The following is a 23544-nucleotide window of genomic DNA, read 5'->3' on the forward strand; positions in this document are numbered from 1 at the left end:
TGACACACATAAAGCTGAAATACTAAACACCTTTTTCCAAAGCTAAAACACCTTTTTCCAAAGCTGTTTCACAGAGGAAGACCGCACTGCAGTTCCTTCTCTAAATCCTCGCACAAACGAAAAAATGGCTAACATCGAAATAAGTGTCCAAGGAATAGAAAAGCAACTGGAATCACTCAGCAGAGGAAAGTCCACTGGACATGACGGGATACCAAATCGATTCTACACAGAGTACGCGAAAGAACTTGCCCCCTTCTAACAGCCGTGTACCGCAAGTCTCTAGAGGAACAGAAGGTTCCAAATGATTGGAAAAGAGCACAGGTAGTCCCAGTCTTCAAGAAGGGTCGTCAAGCAGATGCGCAAAACTATAGACCTATATCTCTGACGTCGATCTGTTGTAGAATTTTAGAACATGTTTTTTGCTCGTGTATCATGTCGTTTTTGGAAACCCAGAATCTATTCTGTAGGAATCAACATGGATTCCGGAAACAGCGATCATGTGAGACCCAACTCGCTTTATTTGTTCATGAGACCCAGAAAACATTAGATAAAGGCTCTCAGGTAGATGCTATTTTCCTTGACTTCCGGAAGGCGTTCGATACAGTTCCGCACTGTCGCCTGATAAACAAAGTAAGAGCCTACGGAATATCAGACCAGCTGTGTGACTGGATTGAAGAGTTTTTAGCAGACAGAACACAGCATGTTGTTATCAATGGAGAGACGTCTACAGACGTTAAAGTAACCTCTGGCGTGCCACAGGGGAGTGTTATGGGACCATTGCTTTTCACAATATATATATAAATGACCTAGTAGATAGTGTCGGAAGTTCCATGCGGCTTTTCGCGGATGATGCTGTAGTATACAGAGAAGTTGCAGCATTAGAAAATTGTAGCGAAATGCAGGAAGATCTGCAGCAGATAGGCACTTGGTGCAGGGAGTGGCAACTGACCCTTAACATAGACAAATGTAATGTATTGCGAATACATAGAAAGAAGGATCCTTTATTGTATGATTATATGATAGCTGAACAAACACTGGTAGCAGTTACTTCTGTAAAATATCTGGGAGTATGCGTGCGGAACAATTTGAAGTGGAATGATCATATAAAATTAATTGTTGGTAAGGCGGGTACCAGGTTGAGATTCATTGGGAGAGTCCTTAGAAAATGTAGTCCATCAACAAAGGAGGTGGCTTACAAAACACTCGTTCGACCTATACTTGAGTATTGCTCATCAGTGTGGGATCCGTACCAGATTGGGTTGACGAAGGAGATAGAAAAGATCCAAAGAAGAGCGGCGCGTTTCGTCACAGGGTTATTTGGTAACCGTGATAGCGTTACGGAGATGTTTAGCAAACTCAAGTGGCAGACTCTACAAGAGAGGCGCTCTGCATCGGTGTACCTTGCTCGCCAGGTTTCGAGAAGGTGTGTTTCTGGATAAGGTATCAAATATATTGCTTCCCCCTACTTATACCTCCCAAGAAGATCACGAATGTAAAATTAGAGAGATTCGAGCGCGCACGGAGGCTTTCAGACAGTTGTTCTTCCCGCGAACCATACGCGACTGGAACAGAAAAGGGAGGTAATGACAGTGGCACATAAAGCGCCCTCCGCCACACACCATTGGGTGGCTTGCGGAGTATAAATGTAGATGTAGATGTAGATGTAGATAACACCCAAGATATAAGTCAATCTAGCTCCGATTTGACGTGTTTCTGTAAAGCTACTGGGACTGGGCAGGCCATCAGTTTCATTGTGATGTGAACCTCAAAATTGGTAGCACACACTAAACCTTCAAAAACAGGGAAGAATATTCTGAGCAGAGTGCATCCAGTTGTCGGTATGGAGTCTGATCTGATAACAGATGTATTTCGTCAGAAGGAGAGAACCAAAAAATTTGAAGGTATCTAACCCAAATTAGTTTTTAGTTTGGGCATCATCCACTACTAAAAAGGTCAATGGTTAAACAGGTGCATTGAACACAACAAATGTAGAAAACTGCTCCATTGTGGGTCTTTGTTGTTATTGTATCTCACCAACTGCTAAGAGACAGGCAACGCTCATGATCCAAGATCCACGTATGTTTGTGAATTTAAAAAAGTCACTACTGCACCCATGACCACTTGTGTTTTTAATGTCTTGTCCATAACATTTACTTCAATGTAGAGTTTGTTTGGAGCTACTATCACTGAGAAACACTGTTCACATCCATGTTCATGCCTGATGAAAGAGGTTGAGAGTCGCACACAGACGCAAATGACTTTTATTTATTTATTTTTAATACAATGTTCCCATGTCACCCAATACTTTGGGCACATGGCCTGCTCATGTTGGACAAAACAATAAGGGCACAACAAAAGAGGAACAAGTGGCTGCTGTTTTGATGTTGATCCTGCTGCTGCTGCTGCTTCGCACAACACTGCCCCCAGCAGCATGGAGGCTGCAGTTACATGGCAACAATGTCGTCTTTCCTCCATGAGCTAACTGATGGCGGCCAAGGAGGAGAGGAAGCAATGATGGCTACCACACACCATGCTTCTATCTGATTTCCTGCTGCCATAGATACTTCAAAAGACTGACCAATGCTCAGAACAGGGGTGGTACAGGAATTATTACACTGTAAAGCATGTTCACAAACTTCCCTATCAGTGGCTGCGCATGATATAGCATCATGACCATCAAATCAGCAGATAGTCCTTGTGGACCTCATTAATAAACTGGTGATGACGGCTAAGCCCACAAAGTGCCACCGCCCGAGCTCTGTACGGCTGTTATGACCGTTTTTGACAATGTGGGACTCAGGATGATCAACAATAACATGAGTATGTTTGCAGTAATAATTAGTGAGCAATTAACACAATTCATCAAAAGAGAGACTGGCAGATTCCAGAAGAGGAGCTAGCTGACACAAAAGGTGCTAAACACAGGGAGAAATCCATACCAAGAATAAAGCTTTACTCAAGTTGGGGTCAGTGACACCAAAAGCATGGAAATGTTGCTAAAGGCATTTTTCACATGTGCCACAATCTTCCCCAGAATCATTATATGAAGGAAATGGGGGGATTGTGTCAATGGCACTGGAATGTCGTGCATCAATGAGGCTGCCAAATTGTTTAGTGCCAAGGCGAGAGCTTACTGCTGGTCAATGAGAGCTCACTATTGTTCGAAGAGAGATTGAAGAACTTCTTCCACTGACATATTGGCTGTATATGAACCAAAGAAATGAAACATACAAACTAGAATACTCATTGCCAAGTATGTTGTAACATTGTTCAGACTTAATATCATAAGTAACACCAACCAAATGTTGATTCTGCTTCCACTTGAAGAGATTCATAACAACACTGAATGAAGTATAAAATTGTAAAAAGTCTCATAACTATAGAACACATGAATATACGATTTCGTAAGAGAGCCTACAATAAGCAAGTAAAGAAAAGTGAGGCCAAGGGCCCTGTGAGTTGTCCTTGTATTGGGGTGTTGTACACTCGGCACAGTGCTTGCTGCTCCATCTATCTTGCGAGGTGACATTTCTAGTCCGGCCGTAGAGGCACTTGTATTGTACACTGTTTATGTATACGGGCAAACACTGTAAGGTTATAACAAAAACCACCTAGCACTTTTCTCATACGGGATTCTGAAAGCCATGGATTAGTGCAGTCAGCTGGATGCTGGATTTCTGGACTTCCGAAAAGCATTTGACTCGGTACCATACAAATGTTTATTTTTTGTTGGGGGGGGGGGGGGGGGGGGGGGGACAGTGGTGTAGGATATGAAACAACATGTGACTTGGATGGTGAGTCATCTACAGAAGTAGAATTAACTTCTGACATGTCTCAGGGAAGAGTACCAGGACTCTTGCCATCCATAATGTATATTAATTACCTGGTAAACAATATTAATCACAACCTCAGATTTTTTGCAGATTAACAATTATCTACAACTGAACTACTGTCCAAAAGAACCTAAGAAATATTCAGTCAGCTCGTAATAAAATTTCATATTGGCCAGAAATTGAGGACATGTTTTAAATGATCAGAAATGTAAAATTATGCATGTGACAAGATGCCTCTCAGTCTTCAAGTGTCACTGTTGGCTATGTGATCCCGTCTGCAATGCAGGACAATGTCATACTCCTCCTCCACCTGGACCATTGGGATGTTTCTCATACAACATTGCTGGCCCACCATCACGTGTTTTGGATGTGTATGGACAATGAGATCATGTGTGCTGTGGCAGCCTACCCACAATGCGCCAGCCATCAAATGAGTACAATTATCAGTGAGTCACAGTTGGAATCAGTCAACTCGTACAATTACCTGGGTGTAGCCGGCCGGTGTGGCCGTGCGGTTCTAGACGCGTCAGTCTGGAACCGCGTGACCGCTATGGTCGCAGGTTCGAATCCTGCCTCGGGCATGGATGTGTGTGATGTCCTTAGGTTAGTTAGGTTTAAGTAGTTCTAAGTTCTAGGGGACTGATGACCACAGATGTTAAGTCCCATAGTGCTCAGAGCCATTTGCACCATTTTTGAACCTGGGTGTAACATCTGGTAGGGATGTGAAATTAATGTTCACTTCAGACTTAGATAAGATAGGTAGCAGACTTTGGTTCATTGACGTGACACAGGGAAAATACAGTCAGTCTAGAATGCAGTCTGCTTACAAATTTGTCATGCAACCCATCTCAGAATAATGCTCAAGTGTGTGAGACCTATACCAAGCAGTCCTGACAGGTGACATTGATACAGAGAAGATCAGCGTGAGAGGTCACAGGTTTATTTGAATCACTGGAGAGTCTCATGGAAATGTTGAAAAACCTGAATTGGCACACCCTTGTAGATAGACATCAATTGTCACGCGTAAACTTACATAGTTTCAAGAACTGGCCCCCGAGGTTTCACTCTTCTAGAGATTGTGAACACAAGGTTAGACTGATTACAGCATCCACAGACCCATTTAAGTAGTCATTCATCCAGCGCTGTATGTGAGGTTCGAACAGGAAGAAACAGTAAAATGTCATATCATGTGAGGTATATTCTGCCATGCACTTCCCACATTTCTGTTTTTGCTTTGCAACTGCCGGTGTCATTACTTGCATCATTCGTGAGTGTTTGGACACTAATTTTTGTGTCATTGACTGCCTTTACATATGAACAGAATTTCTTTGGGTTTTGTAAGAGATCTTTTAGTAAGATTCTGCTATTATAATCTCTGAAGTCTTCACACACAGTCCTTTTGACAACCAAACTTGTTACATGCTGAATTCATCTATCTATAGCTCTGTCCTTCTTTTTAAAACTATTTTGTGGTATTCTTTCTTTAAAAGCTTTTTTCTAAAGTGACAGTGTACTATCGAGGGTTCCTTGCATAATGAACTATTCTACTTAATGATGTCAATATAATAGAGGGAAACATTCCACGTGGGAAAAATTATATATAAAAACAAAGATGAGGTGACTTACCGAACGAAAGCGCTGGCAGGTCGATAGACACACAAACAAACACAAACATACACACAAAATTCTGCTTTCGCAACCAACGGTTGCCTCATCAGGAAAGAGGGAAGGAGAGGGAAAGATGAAAGGATGTGGGTTTTAAGGGAGAGGGTAAGGAGTCATTCCAAACCCGGGAGCGGAAAGACTTACCTTAGGGGGAAAAAAGGACAGGTATACACTCGCACACAGAATTTTGTGTGTATGTTTGTGTTTGTTTGTGTGTCTATCGACCTGCCAGCGCTTTCGTTCGGTAAGTCACTTCATCTTTGTTTTTATATAGAACTATTCTACGTTGTACTCATGTATCCTGTACTTGCTCAACTTTTCTTTAAATTTGAGCCACTGTTATTTGACTTAATACCATACCACTGTCCAGAGCTACATATTTAGAGATTTTCCTTGAGGTACGCCACTGCTGCCACCTTATCTAGTTTTTTGATTAGGTAAATCTTTTTGTTTGTTTTAGTTGCTCATTGTTCGTAGGTAGTCGTTGTTGATACAACTGGCTCATGGTCACTGATACCAGCTTCAGTATTAATATCCTCAAAGAGGTCAGGTCTATTTGTTGCTATTGGATGTAATATACCCATGTTCAGAAAAAAATAGACACCTTGAATGACTAGAGACAAGACCTGCATATTTACAGGACATATACATTAGTATGTTCTGCAGAAATGATTAGCCTTTCAGTCACCTAAGTTCAGCATGTGTCCTCTTGTCTACTAGCCACAGGATCAACCAAGGGCCCTGATAACTTGTTCTATGCGTGATGGCATCAATGCGTATAAGGTGTGTCGTGTAGCCATCCGTGCTGCATTCATCTGATTATGGAGTTCATGTATGGTTGGTTGGCATTGGGTCACAGTGCTGCACCTGTCGTTTCACCGTATCCCGCACATTTTCGATTGACAGCAAGTCTGGTGATCTGACAATCCAGAGCAAAAGGCTAACATCCTGTGACATCAAGAAGGCTCGTGTTCATTCAGCAATGTATGATCATGCATTGTCTTGCTGAAAAATGGCATCTGGGATTTTGTGGAGAAATGTTATGGCTATGTGTTGCAGGATGTCATTCATATAGGTCACATTGGTCACTGTGTCCTGGACATGCACTAACTGTGATTTGTGGTTGTACCCAATAGCACCCCACACCATAAGGCCTGGAGTTGGTGCTAAATGTCTTCTGTGAATGCAGTCACTGTGATACCACTCCTCCTGTCTGTAGCGAACCAAAATATGGTCATCATTTTAAAACAAACAGAACGTGGATTTGTCCAGAAACACTATCTGATGTCATTCCTGTCCCCTGTGACGTCCTTCTGCACATTCATCGAAGGTCGCTGGAGAAGTGGATGACATGCTCGTAACACATGTGATAATGAACAGCAACTGACTTGTCGCCCCTGATGGTGTATGATATGTTACGCTGTTCCACTGTGTTCCAGAACCAAGGAAGATGCAGATCTGTCCTGGAACTCCATTTGGATGAGGTGTTGAGCTTCTCGAGGGGTAGTCTGTGTGGTACAACCTGAGCCATCTCGTGTTCTACGGCTTTCTGTGATCTTGATTTAGGTTTCCCATAATTTCCCTAAATCGCTTCAGGTAAATGTTGGGATGGTTCCTTTGAAGGGACATGACTGACTTCCTTCCCCATCCTTCCCTAATCCAATGGGACTGATGACCTCGCTATTTGGTCCCCTCCCAACAACCAACAAACTAACCAGTCCATTATCTTTTCAGTTTATAGTGACAATGAGAGCCACAGGCACATTTTATTGGTAGGTGGTGTTGCACTGCAGTATTGATGTTGACATTGAATCTGGGGCCTGACATGTTTCAAATGCTAATTATTTCTGCATAACATACTAATGGACATGTCCCGTGAATATGAACATCCTATTTTTAGTAATTCAAGGTGTTCTGCTTTTTCTGATTGTGAGTGTATATTTCCACTATGAATGGCTTCCAAACTATATATTCTGAGTAGTCTTCATAGAAAGCATTCAACATGGTTTTGCAGCGTGTCTTGTCCTGTGCACCATTTACAGAGCTACAGCTTTCCTAGTCGATTATTTTAATTCCGTAATGTCACACACATCTCAGTCAGTGTGGTGCCCAGAAGTATATAGGCCAAAGGCCTCGTACATTGCTCATCCAGTGGAACATATTCACTCTATGGGTTTGCCTATCCTTGGTCCACAGGCATCCCTTCTCGTGGGGGCTAGTTACAAATATCACAAGAGCATCATGTGTTCTGAATATGATACACTATCTGTTACAGGTGGCACCAGCCATGCTTCCAAGCAGCATGCACATCAGGAAAATAGTGGCGCTGCTATCAAGGAAACAAGTACCTTCCACACATCATGTGGTCGCGAAAATCCTTCCGCTTGCTGGATATTTAAAGTGGAGTGCAACCTCCAATGGCAGCATTCAGTTCCTGTCAGTTTTGAATCAGGAGCTGGCTATACCATATAGCCCATCAGTTGGAACTCGACAAGGCCAAGCTCAGGTGCTCACACCTACACTGCACTGTTTCCCTACTGTTTCACGGTATGCTGCACTGTGTGTCCCTTAGGGCTTTTTCTCCAGCAGCTATTCAGCATAAGACTCCCCACCTGGAGTGGTATTACACCAGTGAACTTTGTTTCTGTTACTCTTATGTGATCACGCACAAGCTTAGTTGTTATCCCAAACCACACTTTATTGTGAACTTGTGCTATGAGTAAAATTGTTCTTAATTTCAACCTGGGAATCACCACTCACTGAAGTGTGCATCACCCACAGTGGATTCAACAATGGTGATAAGGATGGAAACTTGATCTCTGCTTCGTTCTTGTCCCATTAAGGTAGACATTCCTTCATTGTACATTTTGGATACTGTTTCATGTGAACGACTTCAAGCTGTTTGAGCATTTTTTGCATTTTTGCGAACTATGTGTACGTGGATCACCATGTGTAGTTTACTATTCCCTTTATGTTTCTGGATGTCACTGCCAGTTATGAAACAATGTCACATGGGAGGGTTTATCACTGATGTAACTGTCTGTGGGGAAACATAGTCATTGGGACAGTTCTTCATGGGTAGCTGGTGTCCATGTGTCCGCTGACCCTACATCATACGTAGCAGAAGTACGTCCTCCTGGCTCTAGTGACTTAACTGGCTCCAGCGTCATATCCTCGTCTCGTCCATAACCTGCTCTCCACCTATCTCCCAGTGTGCCCGACATTCCTGTAGCCATGGTCAATCCTCCTCTCAAGGGTGGTTCTGCCAGGTTCCAGGCTGGAGACAAGGCTACTATCTGTCAACATTGTGTCCTAACTCAACCATAGCCTACCTGCTGCCCACCTCCATCCATGTCTGACTTATGTTTCGCACGTTGCAGCGGTGGTCATCCATTCTCCCAAGGTTGGTGTCATCTAGACATCCTGTGGAAACAGGATTGAAGTCCACATGCTGCTAGCCTCAGGAGCCAGCGACCATTGTTGTCCTGACCAGCTGTCACATCCCCACCCTTCTACCATGCCTGATGCTGTCCTGCCATTTCGCTCCTTCACAATGGAGAATCAGCCATGGTCAACCTTCCTCAAGAGAGCGGCACAACCCAAGATACATCGTGTGGCCCCTCCAACACCACTCTGTTTTCACTGAACCTGACCTCACCTGCTGCCCACTCACTGTCCGCTCTAGCCACAAGCACAGTGCTGCTTCTGTCCTGCACCTTTGTCATGGCGATGCACCCATGGGCAGCCTCCCTCACAAGGGCGGTGCACCATCTCATCCAGCACTGAGGTTGCCGCTTTCACTCCTTCCTGCCGCACTTGATGCTGTGCCCACAGTGCCGCAGACATGGCCAGCTCTTTGCACTCTGCACAATGACTCAGCTGCTGCCCAGCCATGGCTCTTTGTCAGTCGCACCCGAGGCTGGTCACTTTCTGTACCATCACCTTGGTACCGCCACAGCCAGATGCCCTTTGCAGTGTGGCAATACATTTTCACTACTGTCAGTCCACAGTCATACTATCATCCTCTGGCACCACTACAGCTAAACCCAATGCTATTCTCCCATCGTTGAGCACTATGCTGCCCACCAATATGCACCGCTGCTTCAAGGTGAAGTAGCCATGTCTTTTGAGGACAGCATAGCACTGTGTGTTTCTTCTTGTGGGTATACACATCCATCTCTGTAATGTAGATTCTTTCCTCACTACTGCGCATGCTGCAGCAATGCCCTTTTCGCCACCTCTGGTCTCCCTCCAGCCAGTGGTTCAAATGCTGCAATTCACACTGTGACGACGAACTTTCTGTTGACCTGGGCCATTCTTTAGCCCATGTTTCTCTTGTACCCCTGTAATGCAGCGGCGTTGAGCTTCCCACAACCCTGTGGTGTCTATCCAACTTCTTCCGATGTCCTCGTGCACGCCTCATTTGGCGACGACTTTTTCACCACTCTGTTCTCCCCTCTCTGTTTCCTCTTTCCATTCCTTTTCATGGTACCACTTTACCCTCAGAGCTTCTGCCACCATTAACACAGATGCCACCATTAACACAGACCTACCATGCTCCCCCTGTCCTCATGCCATCTACCACACCCAACTTTCCTATATGCTCTCACAGCCTGTGACTGCTGTTCATGACACCATGTCTGTCATCTGCATCACCTTGTTCCTGGCATTACATTTGGTTAAGCCCTGTCTCCCAGCGCCTCCAACATCCCTGCTGCTACCACTCAATGGCCATCAGTGACTCCACACCTCTCACAGGGGCACTATCTGGCCCCCAGGCCTATCTCCGTCTGCCAGTGGGCGGCCCAGTCCTCGTTGCATGCTCTGCTGATAACCCTCCTGCATTTTGTCTTTGCAGCACTATCCAGGATTTCCACACCCTGGACAACAACTGCTTCAAAACTTCTGATCCTTTGCTCACGGGATTGGGTTGCAGCTGCTGTGGACTCACTGTCCTGTTGGACCTCTCATGTCACCCATGTGAAGATACAATGCAGGACATGCAGCCTTCATCGATTTGGATTCATCATCCCCTTCTTAAGGGAAGGGTGCTGTACGTTGGCTGTAGGCTGACTATGTTATGTTTTCAGCTCAACATATTTGCCCTGTGGGTTTGCCTACCCTTGGTCTGCAGGCACCTTTCCTCCAGAGGCCATTTACAAATATCACAAGAGCATCATGTGTTATGAGCACAATACTACTTACAAACAGTCTGTTGATACACTGATTGTTAGAATGTGCGCAGCGACCAGTTTTCATCCAAAGTGCTGGGCGAATTCCTTTGTGTGTTCACAAGGGGAGGACTACACTTTTTGCTACTTTCAGCTGTCCAGTGATGACAGAATTGAGGTGTGCACCCTGCAGTCTTTATCAGATGATTTTACAGGTACTATTCAGTAAAAAAAATTCATTTTTGCCTTATGTATAGCTTTATACGTCAGGCTCATGATGATGTGCCCATCATTTCGTTAATGGTCATAGTTATTGTGATATTTATATGGAAGTAAGACAATGCTTGAAAATCGAAAAAAGTTGCAGTGAAAAATGGGGTTCTCTGTGATTTTGTGTTTAATGTCTATTACATAATATGTTGCTGTGTATGAAATTTACCTGAGATGCTGAATTTTTCTTTAGACTTGGATGGAAATCTCTATCTGTCACCAATCTCAAGGAAACTGATCCATTGTAACACACTCATTTGTGATAATGCCACAACAGTGATAAAGCCAGAGTCACATATCCAAAACATCCCTCTTATTTCATAAACGGTTTGAGACACCCAAATAAGATTTTGGCAAATGATAGCACACAAAGAGGAGAGTGTTTTCCCATGTGGTTATCATGCAAAACTTTATGATCTACGGGGTTATTCTACTAACTACAGACCTTTTTGATGAATGTAATTTTGCGAGGGCGATCGATAGCCTGTAAAGTGAGAAATGCTATGGGTTTTGGAACAGCATGAGTGACGACATTAAATATTTATTTTGTACCAAGGATATGCTTTTCCTTAAGCTACTGACCATGCTTTCCTCTGTTCCTCACTTAATGAATTTAATAAACCATGGTTTCAGGATTCTCTGTGAGTTGCATCTGCACATCATTTTAGTGAGGTCACACGGTCTAAAGTCTGCTGTGTTTTGGCAGAAGAAGCGAATTTTAACGTGGCAACAAGAGAAATGTGTCGGTTTCACTCAAAATTCGCCACTCGTGATGTTTCTCTGAAAGTTACAAATGTTAACAAGCCAGACAGAAATAAATCACTGCATTTTTTGCGCAATTCTTCTTAGATATTAACCAAAGCAGAGGTGACAGCAGATCTTTTTGAATGATCACCATGCAAATGTGGGTGTGTAGGCCGCCCACTTAATATTTACAAAAAATGTGAGTGTAGGCTTCTGTTTAGAACAGCACTCCAGTGCACGGAATTCCCCTACAGCATTTACCTATAATCCCCACCATAATTACGCTTCCCATGCATGCCCTGCCAGCTTGTGTCTACTGGCCACAGTATTCTGCGCTACTCCTCTAGGGGCATAAGCCACATTTTTGAGCAGTGTCTGCATCAGGAAAGTGGCAGCACCACTGTTGAGGAAGCAAGTTTCATCTGCACGTCAAGTGATCACAGAGATCCTCCCTCCTCCTGTATATTTAATGTGGAGTGCAACTCCAATGGCAGCATTCAATTGCTATCTGAGTTCTGGGCTGAAAGCTGGCTAAGCTTCATAGCCTATCAGTCAGAACTCACCAACACCAGCCTGGACACTCATGTCTACACCACACTGTACTGTAAATGTGTTGCTTCATGGTATGCTGCACTGTACAGCCCTACAGATGTCACTCCAGAAGCCATTTCAGAATGAGTCTTCCCTATGGGCTTGGTATTACACCAGAGCACTTCGTTTCTGTCAGTCCTATGTGATCATGAGTGATCTTTCAGTTGTTAGCCGGAACCAAAATTTATTGTGAACCCATGCTGTGAATGAAAGTGTCCTTAAGTTAAACGTGGAAATCATAACTTACTGAAGTGTGCACTCACAACGGGTTTCAACAACACAGAATATAAAACTTCCTGGCAGATTAAAACTGTGTGCCCGACCGAGACTCGAACTCCCGAGTTCGAGTCTCGGTCGGGCACACAGTTTTAATCTGCCAGGAAGTTTCATATCAGCGCACACTCCGCTGCAGAGTGAAAATCTCATTCTGGGAACACAGAATATATTTTGTTTGGTTCTATTATATTGATGTTAGATGCAAGTGATCAGTAGCAAAAACTGTGCAATGATAGATAAGGAATGGTGGATTTTCTGGATCTGAGTCACACCTCCAAAGTTTTGACAGTCTGCCTTACCAGACATCAACAATACAAATAAGAAGAAACCCCCAAATAAGAAATCTGTGACTTAGTGTATTGGCACATACATGTGTTCAGTGTTTCTGTTGTTGCTGCAAGGAAAGCTGTCTCCCACAAGCTTAACTTCTGGCAAGTCAGTCATCCACCACCCACAGACAGAAAAAAAAGCATTGTGAATACAGCCAGAATTTTTCCATGTGCTTCTAGTTTGTGGTGTGTTGAAGAAATTCCTAAGGTAGAAAGTAGTCCACTCTAGTGCAAATGTAATGGATGTAGTCAGTTTTTTGTTCAGTCAACATCCCTCTTCATAGACATATTTATTTTAATTCTCTCTTTTCCAATGAACAGAAAATCCACATTTTTTTATTTACGTTTTGTGGTGGGATCTGATGTTCTTTGAAATAATTCATTTTTCCTGTTGTGTCTTTGCCTAATGACATTTTGACCTTACAGGCTCTGGAGCAAGAAATATCCTATCTGTATAGTGTTGCATCAAGCTGCTAGTAGTGCAGCGAGCGTCATGAAGGAAACTGGGGAAGAACATTCAGAATTCGAGAGTGACTCAACATTGTTTTTTGATCCTATAAATGAAAATTCTTCTTTAGGTGAGTAAAATATTTCAGCAGTGTTTGATGAATGTGTTTTCTTTTGGTATACATGATTTTTTAATGACACAAGAAAATTCATGTATCAGAATGAATCTTTCACTTTGCAGTGATGATTTGATGTAGATGTAGTGATAGAAATATTCTTTTAACAAAAAAGTAAAAGACTCTCCAACACAATTCACAGTTCTCATCACTAAAACTATTGTTGAAACAATAATCTCATGGAATGCAGTTGGCTTGCCAGGCTTAACATGGCAAACTTGCTTAAAATGTCTTTGTAATTAATTTATCCTGTATCCATAAAAAGATACATTGTAATGTAATTGGATAGATAAAAGACCCACTCACCAAGCAGCAGCAGAACACACATACAAAAAAGGTTTAACTTAGGCAAGCTTTTGGAGCCAACGGCTCCTCCTTCTGGCAGAAGGGTTGAAAGGGAAGGAAGAGGGGTGAATGGAAAGAAACAGGAGAGGTTTAAGAAAAGGGATAGAGTTTGAAAAGTCACCCAGAACCTTGGCTCAGGATTGTCTTACCAGACAGTATGAACAGAAATGGATGATAGTTGGGGACTGCACCAGATGAGATTTGAAAACTTGAGAGCTCAAAGGTGGAAGACAGGGTAATATGCAAGACTGAGATTGATGCTAAAACAATGTGCACTAGTTAAGAAGAGTGAAAGCCAAGTGCATTGCATGCACAGGGTGACACTTATTGAACTATATGAATAGAAAAATGTAAATTAGTTACAAACTATGGCATGCACTCACTTTATTCAACATGTAAATGTCACTACTGATATTAGGATCTAGGTTATTACATGTTTTATGCACCTGCCATCATTGGCGATGATGTGGCACAGATGAATAGTGAAATTCTGCATGGCCCGCTGAAGTGTCGGAATATGGGTGCCGTTGATGACCTCCTGAATGGCTGTTTATAGCTCAGCAATGGTTTTGGGGTTATTGCTGTACGCCTTGCCATTAATGTTGCCTCACAAAAAGGAGTCTCTTGTGTTCAGATCTGGAGAATATGGCAGCCAATCGAGGCCCATGCCAGTGGCCTCTGATTAACCCAGAACTAGGGTTTGGTTCCCAAAGTGCTCCTCCAGGATGTGAAACACTCCTTAGAAAGTAACTCCTCGAGGCCAGCTAGGATTGTTCAAATACGACTTTCTGTAGAGAAATGTTTGTTTGGAAAATTGTGAGTTACTCCAACAGACAATGTCTATCTTGCTCTGTTTTCATGAGGCAGAAACTTTTGCAGAAGTCTAAAATTAAAAAAATTTAGTTATACTTTTGTAAAATAAATGTAAAAATAGTGTAATTTTGAGGTTTTGAATTTGTGACATTATTCTGTCTTGCACCAAGGTACATTTAAATACACAATTTTTTATATACCGACTGGAGCATCACATTTAGTATATAAATACATATGTAATAATTATATGGGAAGTCTATATAAAAATGTAAGTGTTCGTTTCTTCAGAATCTTAAATCTCAGAAAGTTCTGCACCAATTGCTTCAGTTACACATTACCTTATGACCACAACCTTTGTCAGAAACTAGAAACACACACAATTCAGTTTCACAAGCAAGCACATCATGCACACCTGAGCGCCATCTCCGGCAGCTTGGACTGGAATGTAAATGTAAATGTTTGTTTGTTCAGAATTGTAAATCTCTGAAAGTTCTTCACCAATTGCTATGAAATCTTGCCACAACATTGCTTTCGAATAAGTGTGTGTTTTTATATACCTATTCTGGTATGCCACATACAGTATGTAAATGTATAAGTAATAATTAAAGGGAAACCTGTATAAAAATGTAAATGTTAATTTGTTCAAAACCTTAAATCTGTGAAAGTTTTTCATCAATTGCTTCAAAATTTGACATAATATTGGATTCGAATACACACGTTTTTATATAACAGTTATACGTTTTACCAAAAATGTCTTAAGTTCTTGACCAGTTTACTTTAGATTTTCACACAAGACTCTTTAATGAACAGTCAGACAAACATGAGCTGTATGTTTTTAATATATATAATGTATAACTATATATGTAATATATAAAGGGAAAATATTGTTACCAAAAATTTCAAAAAGTACCCAGCCAATGTGCTGCAAATTTTTTCATTAGTATAATCAATGTTTGGATAAATATAGGATTTATATAAATTAGTGTAACATTGTTAGCAAACAGGATAGTTGTATTAATGGCTTATCAGCTTACACTTAGAATAATACTACATAATCTGAATTTGCAATAATCATAAACAGAGCTCAAGGTCAGAGAGAGTGGGGAAGAGGAGATGGACAGAGGGATGGGAGTAAATGGACATAGAAAGTGGAAAGGAGATGGATAGAGAGAGGTGATAGGAGGAGATGGAGAGGGGGGGGGGAGGAGGAGAAGATGGACAGGAATAGGGGGAAGGAGGAATAGGTGGGCAAATAGAGAGCAAGGAGGAGATGGACAGAAATGAAGATAGGGACACAGACACAGTGCAGCACAAGATAAATTAACATTTGAACAAGAAAAGGAGCTATCGTAACTAAGAAAAATGAATAACCACATTTGTATAAACCCAAAAGCAGGAGCAACAAGAAATGTACTTTCACATCATAAATAAGAGAAAACAAAGTGCACTTCGGTGATGCTTATTAAAGTAACTGATATCCAGGCTATAAACAGATATAAGTGGATTGAGTGGGTAGGTACAGTCATGTTCTGATTGAGAATAATATGCATTGTTATTTCACATTGGAAACACTGAAAATGATTCCATATGCCTTTCATAGATGGCTTACTGTGAACATCATTAAATTTATTAATGATGGGAAAGGGAAAGGAGTGGCAGTGCTGACCTAGAGACGAGGTGGTGTAAAATCATAAAAATGTTAATGTGAGGAAGATGATGACATGCAAAAATCTGGAACAAGTGATACGTTACTGAGGAGATTGCGCATGAGTATTCACTCCCTTCAAGTAGAGAGAATGTGCTCACAATAAAAGTACTTTAATAATGTAGATAAGTTTACTGTTAGGTGACAGTTTATATAATACTAAGAAGATACTGGAGTTGAAGGCCAGCAAAGTAGTTCACAGAAAAAGTGTTCTGCATATAATATTTGATTTTAAAATGTGTCAGATGAAACAAATGAGAAATGTGAAGGACAAGATATAAGCTCGAAGAGGACATAGTATCTTAAATTCTTTACAAAAACACAGTGCAACAGAACTCTGTCAGTCGTTTATTTTGATGAGCCAGGGATTCCGAAACATTATTCTGACACTAGGTAGCACAGGTATCATGAGTATTGTCAAATAGAAGTGCCAGTAATTTTTGTTGTACATTTAGTGCACAATGGCACTCCACTTGTAAATATGCCAGAATTTATGTTGTTACTATGTTCATATTTTTTCTATCTGCCGTAGGTGTAAGCATAGTGGTGTACAAGGGCAGGGAAGGGAGAAGAAGGTTGTTCCACCTGGCTTACAGTGTACTGCAGGTCGAGCTGTCAGGACTTGTTAGTGGGGATCCAGGGCTGCCGTTAAATGATAGAACAGGAAATTAGGTAAAGTAAAGAGAATATATTTCATTGTACGGTATACAAGGGGCGCACCCAGGATTGCAAGTTACCAGGTTTAGGCCAATCTAGGAGGTTGAACAACAAATTGAAATGGGCAGTATTGGCAATGGAAGGGGAGGCGTTTCATGTTGATTGATGTTGGTGGCCGGCATAGAATGCAGAGCCAGAGGCTCTGCCTCCCAAGAAAGACATCTATTCTGCTCGAGGTATGGATCACAAGAAAGTGAGGCAACTGTGTTCTGCATTGCAGAATCCTCCAGATTCCACAAACGTGAGCTGTTTCCCACGCACGCTATTGGCTAAAACCGATGGTGTGAATTTGCTAGCAGTTCGTGCAGAGGGCTCAAGGTGTCTCTTGTCAGTAGCTTTAACTGGGAAGAACTGTCTCAGTCCTGAAAAATAGGCAACTTGTGTCACATAGGCACAGCCAAAGTTACTCTGGAAGAAAACTTGAAAAGATTTTATTGGGGCCTTTGAAGTAAAATTTCTTAAACCAGTTCCCTAAAATATTCCTTGATTGGCTGCCACCCTGTACATTCCTTTCCCTTCCAGAGGAGTTTTGACTCAAATTGTTTACAAAAGAGTGTCAGTCACTCCCCAGAAAGATGGTTTGCACTTGTAGTGGCTTTAAAGCTATAGGAGGGATCTGTTATAATTGTTTTCATTTAGTATAAGTGGGAATGGACTTACATGCAGTCAGGTTTATCAAATTTCTTGAGTTAAGGAAATAGTAAAATATTTACTTGTCAAATTTTGTGCAGAAATACAATAACTTCTGTAATTATTAATAAACTATTCTCCGTAGCTAAAATTACAACTAGAAATTCAGAAGGACAAATCATAATGTCACTTGTTGGATTATCAATTGAAAATGAGGATCGCTTACAATCTTATTTTTTCCTCTAAAATGGCAAAGTTCAAGAAAAAAATCTGTCCTTCCAGCTGTTCTTAGAGTATACAGTTTTCAGATTATCAGGGGACCTTCATTGGCATAACACAAGCTTGTAAAACAACATTATAGGCATGGAGAAACACAAGGCAAAACTCTAGAAAATGTAATTAAAATGTGTGTCCATAGTGACAAAACAGCTAAAAGTATCCTCGTCCTATTCATAAAACTTCACATAAAAGAAGGAATAGAATGCAGTGAGTTTATGATCGGTTGATGAAATATGAAAAGATTCACTGCTAGAATGTGGTTCTGTGTGACAGATGCGCACGCACTGTTTGTAACAAATGGGAGAAGAGCACATGGCTTGTCCGGCGGGGAAGGAGAGATGTGTGTGGTGTCGACAAACTTTAATGGTGCTTCTCTCTGGTAGGGTGATCAAGGGGGGTATTATCTGCAGTGTTACGCATGTCTTGTGGGAGGGGAAAAAGTGGAGAGGTAGGGATGAGGAAGTGTGAGAGGTGTGAAGGGGAGGTGGCACTTTCAGCACTCAGCACAGCAGCTGTATGTTCAATAAGGCGAGCTTGAAGAAAACGTTTATTGAAGTACAGCAGTTGGTGTGTACCAGTGGTATGACACTAAGTACACGCAAAAATAGAGTAAGGCAATGCTGGCTAACAGACCATCAAACACCAAGTACAGAGTGACACCAAATTTGTACATGAAAGGTTCTTAACTTTTGTATGACAAAACTAAATGCAAGGCAGCACAGTAAATGATGTTTAAGAAGGCTCAGTTTAGATTGTGATTACAGTACTTGTTTCAATTTTGAAACAGAAGTACGATGACTTAGTCCGTCTCTGTGTCGATTTTCAGCAAACACAAAATTCAGAAAAAGCTGGGCATCCATTTTAGGACTTTGTTGTCTGCATAAAAACTGCAACAGAGTCGCCCCAAGAGGACAATAATTTTGATACAGAAGGACCGAGGTGCGATAAGGAATAGACAAATAGAATAGATGCCGCAAAGAGGACTGCATATTTTAGGCTTGACAACAAATGAAACATTCGACAAAGCAGACTTGTAATAAGTAGCATTGTATAAAAATTTTAGTAAGGTAAACTTGGTGTGTTCCTTTGAAAGACAAAACAAAAACTTTGTCAATAAAAGCAAAATTCTGCAACAAAACTGAATAATGCAAATGGCTTAATTCATCAAATGACAAAGACACATACAGTAGATGAGAGAGCTTACCTTGAAACACCTCCAAATCTTGAGAAATACTTAAAACTTTCATACAATACTAATAGTTATGGACTTGGGCCATCTGTCTCACAAAACTATTAACTGTTCCTTACAGCACTTAACATTTATGTCCTATATAATACTCTAAGTATATTTCACTCAAAACCTATGCAATACATGACTTATAAATCAAATGAAAATTAGACTTAATTTATGACAGTCCAGATGATGAAAAGGGACAGAAGTGGTAGCATGTGGGGCACGTCTGGCTTATCACAAGGCGACAACTGTGCCAGCCCACGTGTTTGCACCATGCGGTCTCTGCTTGTAGTAAGTGTTACGTGATAATGTAGCCTGCAATTTAAATGATTCCAAAAACATTGTCTCAACTGGAAACTCGCTGTGCAGTAAAATGACTCATGGTTAACGGTTCTGCTCTGACCTCTGGGGCACCAGCATAAAATAGATTGTTTAACATCACTGAATAATCTTCTCTCATATAATTAGCAACATAATTACCATTCATTGTATCCTCTTCAGCTTCCACAACAAAATATTATCTGTACAACAGAAATAACATCACTTAAAACAACTCACACAGGAACTCTCGCCTGTGCATAATTACCTTCAACCACATGACCCACAGACCTCTTGCCTGCTCACAAATAACCTCAATACAACAACGTCTTACATCACATCATCACATCATAACAACAAAACTTCACCACACTCTGGGGGATAACAGCCAGAAGTCGTCATATCCTCTCTTATCAACTTACAGGGGTACAACAGATCAATCTTCCTTCATCATTCTTTATAACTCTTATTACGGTACGTGATGTAATACATCTTAACTTTGTACATTGAGTTAACCAGTCAAGCAACTACCACTTACAAAAAACAGAACGCGTGGACAGAAAAACAATGGAAGGTCGGGAAAGAGAATGTAGAGAGATGAAAAAGAGAAGGCAGGAAAAGTTTAATCCTTTTGTTCTTCAATCTGGCATGTCACACAGTGTCCTGTCAGCTTCAGCAACACAAGAGCTAATCGTGTAATTATGACTGTGTGTGCACTTTGAGCCTAAAGTCGCCTAGTAACAACAGTAAACAGTGGTCAGTACCATGATCGTCAGAACCTAATGGTTTGCTGCTTTTCTTATAAGGCCTAGACATTGATTTTGCATCTGTGTCTGGTCTTACAATAGAAACAAACCCCTAACAAGGTAAAAAGATTTAGTGCGCCAACAATTTCAGAAACCTTGCAGATGCAGTATGCAGGCACAGGGGGCTACAGAACTCTTAAATCGCTCATGTCTCTGGAACGAGGAGTAGGAACCTACTTTCATCAGAGGGCACAGAAATGATGCTTATAGGAAAGGTACAAGAAAAAAGAATTGATTATGACATGAAAATGAAATTGAAGAAAATGCCATGAATGCGTGGGAGACTCTGTGGTTGTTAAACACATTGTGCAAGCTGCACATCTCTGGAGATTAAGCAAAAGCTCTCAAAAATATGCCTTAAAAATCTTCTCATCATTACAACTAGTCATGGCATACTTTGATAACAACACAGTTTAAAATAAATATAAGAACTTTACAGATGCAACAGAAGTATATGTATAAACTAACATCCAGCCAACATACATCCGGGGGGGCTTATCTAGAAACAATGACACATTCAGTGTACTCACAATAACTACACTCATAAAAATTTAAGACAGCATTGCCATAGTATATTTTACACTTACACTGCAATCATCATGTCATGATGCATAGAATGCGGCAGCAGCGGTGGGGTGGCGGGTGAGGGCCGTTCACACGTGGTACCTGTGTAGCAGCGACACAGGCGGCAGGGCGGCTGGCTGCATGGTGCTGAAAGTACTCGCTCTGGGCGTCAGAGGCAGGACCCTAATGGAGATGACAGCAGGGAGCTGACTGGTGGTGAATTGGGGGTGGTGTCCCTGGGCGTCGCGGCGGCAGGTGGGCTGCGCAGCTGAGTGACAGAAGCAGAGCCCGTGATGTGAGCATTTCAGCTGGAACATGGCAACAAGGCTTTTTGGCCTGCCACACTGCACTCAGCAAACTGGCTTCGTCAGTAGGCGATGCATCTGGGTGACACACAGCTGATGGGCAGCGGCAGTGGCAGGGAAACTGTGTCAACCATGAATAACTTGCCCTGCAGTCGGTGACCCACAGCAGCGGCATGGACACATTGTGCATTTTCCTTTCATGCTTCCATGCCCGGCTCAGAATTAACTAGCGGCTACGTCGAATCTTGGGGCTGGAGGGCATGCAGCACACATGTTTTTTGTGAGACATGGCTTGCTGTACTCGGTGTACATGTGTTGGTGCAGCACACTGCAAGAGGCAGGAAGTAGGCACCCAGGTTGACCTCGTAGAGGAATAACAGTGGCGAATACTGACCAACCACTCATCTTCAAACATGAACCGAAAGTAAGTAGCCCCCTATGGACAGAATGGTGGGAATGAATCATGATTCTGACACCATTGTACATGGGCCGGAAAGGGGGAAGAAGGTTGTTATATCCAGCTTATGGCAACAATGTACAGAAGTTTGAATGGTCAGGACAATTAAATAGGTATCCAGGTCTGCCCTTAAATGATAGAACAGGAAATTAGGTAAAATAAAGAGAATATATGTCAGTGTTGGTATAAAGGGAGCATGTCTAGGGTTGGAAGTTATCCGGTTTAGGCCAGTCTGGGAGGTCGAACAACTAATTGAAACGGGCAGTGGAAGGGCGAGGTGGTTCGTGGTAATTGGCCGGTCATGGAACGCAGAGCCAGAGGCTGTGCCTCCCAAGAAAGACATCTGTTCTGCTCAAGGTCTGGATCACAAGAGAGCGAGGCAACTGTGTCGTGCACTCCAGAATCCTCCAGATTCCACAAGTGTGACCTGTTTCCCATGCATGCTATTGGCTAAAACTGATGGTGTGAATTCACTATCAGTTTTTGCAGAGGGCTCAAGGCATTTAGCTTTAACTGGGCAGAACTGCCTCGGTTCTGAAAGACAGGCAACTTGTGTCACATAGGCACAGCTGAAGTTGCTCTGGGAGAAAACTTGTATAGATTTGTTTAGGGACTTTGAAATAACTTTTTTTTAAACCCATTCCCTAAAATATTTCTTGACTGGCTGACACACTGTAGAGTGGTGCTGTGAATGTAGCTGGGATTTTGTTTGATCTTACCAGATAAAGACTTATGATGATCCTCTTGTAATAATGGAGAGTTGTAATGAAGTACATAATATATATTATGGGCAGAAAGCAAGAGAGTGATTAATTAATTAACATATAGACACTAAGAAATAGACATTCTGATATCTGTGTCGAGAGCACAAAACTGATGTTAGTAAATAATATAGTGAACAGTGAAAGAATGAAATGCTACATACTGGCAAATCATTTTAAATTAAACAGCAGAAAAGCAGAATTGCATAAAATTTGTGAAAATAAACTACAGATGACATAATTCATTTGTAAAATACACACTGAAGATCTCTAGCGATGGGTTACCCCCCCCCCCCCCCCCGCTTCCCCCCCCACCCCCCACCCCCCCCGCCGCCACCACCACCACCACACAGGTTACAGTTACTGCAAAACATTATTGTCAATAACACTGAGAAAATGTGTACGTACATGAGAAACATCATCTCTTATAGCAGAGATAAAGTACAAACATTGATCATGGAATATTAAACTCTTTACTCATGATATACAACTTTTAAGAGCCACAGATGGATATAGGTTGTTTCTTGTATTTCAAAAAGCCTAAACACTGACAAAAAGCACTGCTCAGCACAACATGCTCGAATTCAGGGGTTGCTTCACCTCCAACACCAGCTTCTTTGAATCACATAAATGGTAGTTTTTCTTGAAACACATACATCAACCCTATAATCTTCCTGGCCTCAGCCTTCACTAGCCCCCAGACCACACCAGCGACTACTCTTGCTCCACACCCACCTCTCCCTCTGCACCACATACACCTCCACCCCTTCCTCATTACCATACCTCCACTCATACTGATCTCACAAACTCTTCTCCACAGTCTCCCTCTTCATCAGTTCTATCTTCTTGTTCCAATCTAATCCTCTGACAATATGCACTATGTAAAACTCGATTTGCCTCTGGCCGGAACAAGCCACACTCAGATCCTGTGCTCCTGCTGCCTCTCCCTCTTGGGAGTCAGCCACCCTTCCCCAACACTCCTTTCCATTCCTCATCTGTTTTCTCTCCTTGGCTGTGTGTGTGTGTGTGTGTGTGTGTGTGTGTGTGTGTGTGTGTGTGTGTGTGTGTCGCTTGCTCTATAGCGTGAACCAGGGTTTGTCTGAATGCT

General features: G+C 42.0%; 1 protein-coding gene across 4 annotated transcripts in view; it reads left to right on the forward strand.

Moving 5' to 3' along the window:
* The window catches only part of LOC126416283 (testis-expressed protein 2), a 301194-nt gene that overhangs the window by 128181 nt on the left and 149469 nt on the right, over positions 1-23544 (forward strand). For all 4 annotated transcript variants that reach the window (XM_050083929.1, XM_050083932.1, XM_050083930.1 and 1 more), the window contains one exon: positions 13306-13457. In XM_050083929.1, coding sequence (XP_049939886.1) covers positions 13306-13457 — 152 coding nt within the window. The remainder of the gene's footprint in view (positions 1-13305; positions 13458-23544) is intronic.

This window comes from Schistocerca serialis, chromosome 8 (assembly GCF_023864345.2).
Source record: "Schistocerca serialis cubense isolate TAMUIC-IGC-003099 chromosome 8, iqSchSeri2.2, whole genome shotgun sequence".
Lineage (NCBI taxonomy): Eukaryota > Metazoa > Arthropoda > Insecta > Orthoptera > Acrididae > Schistocerca > Schistocerca serialis.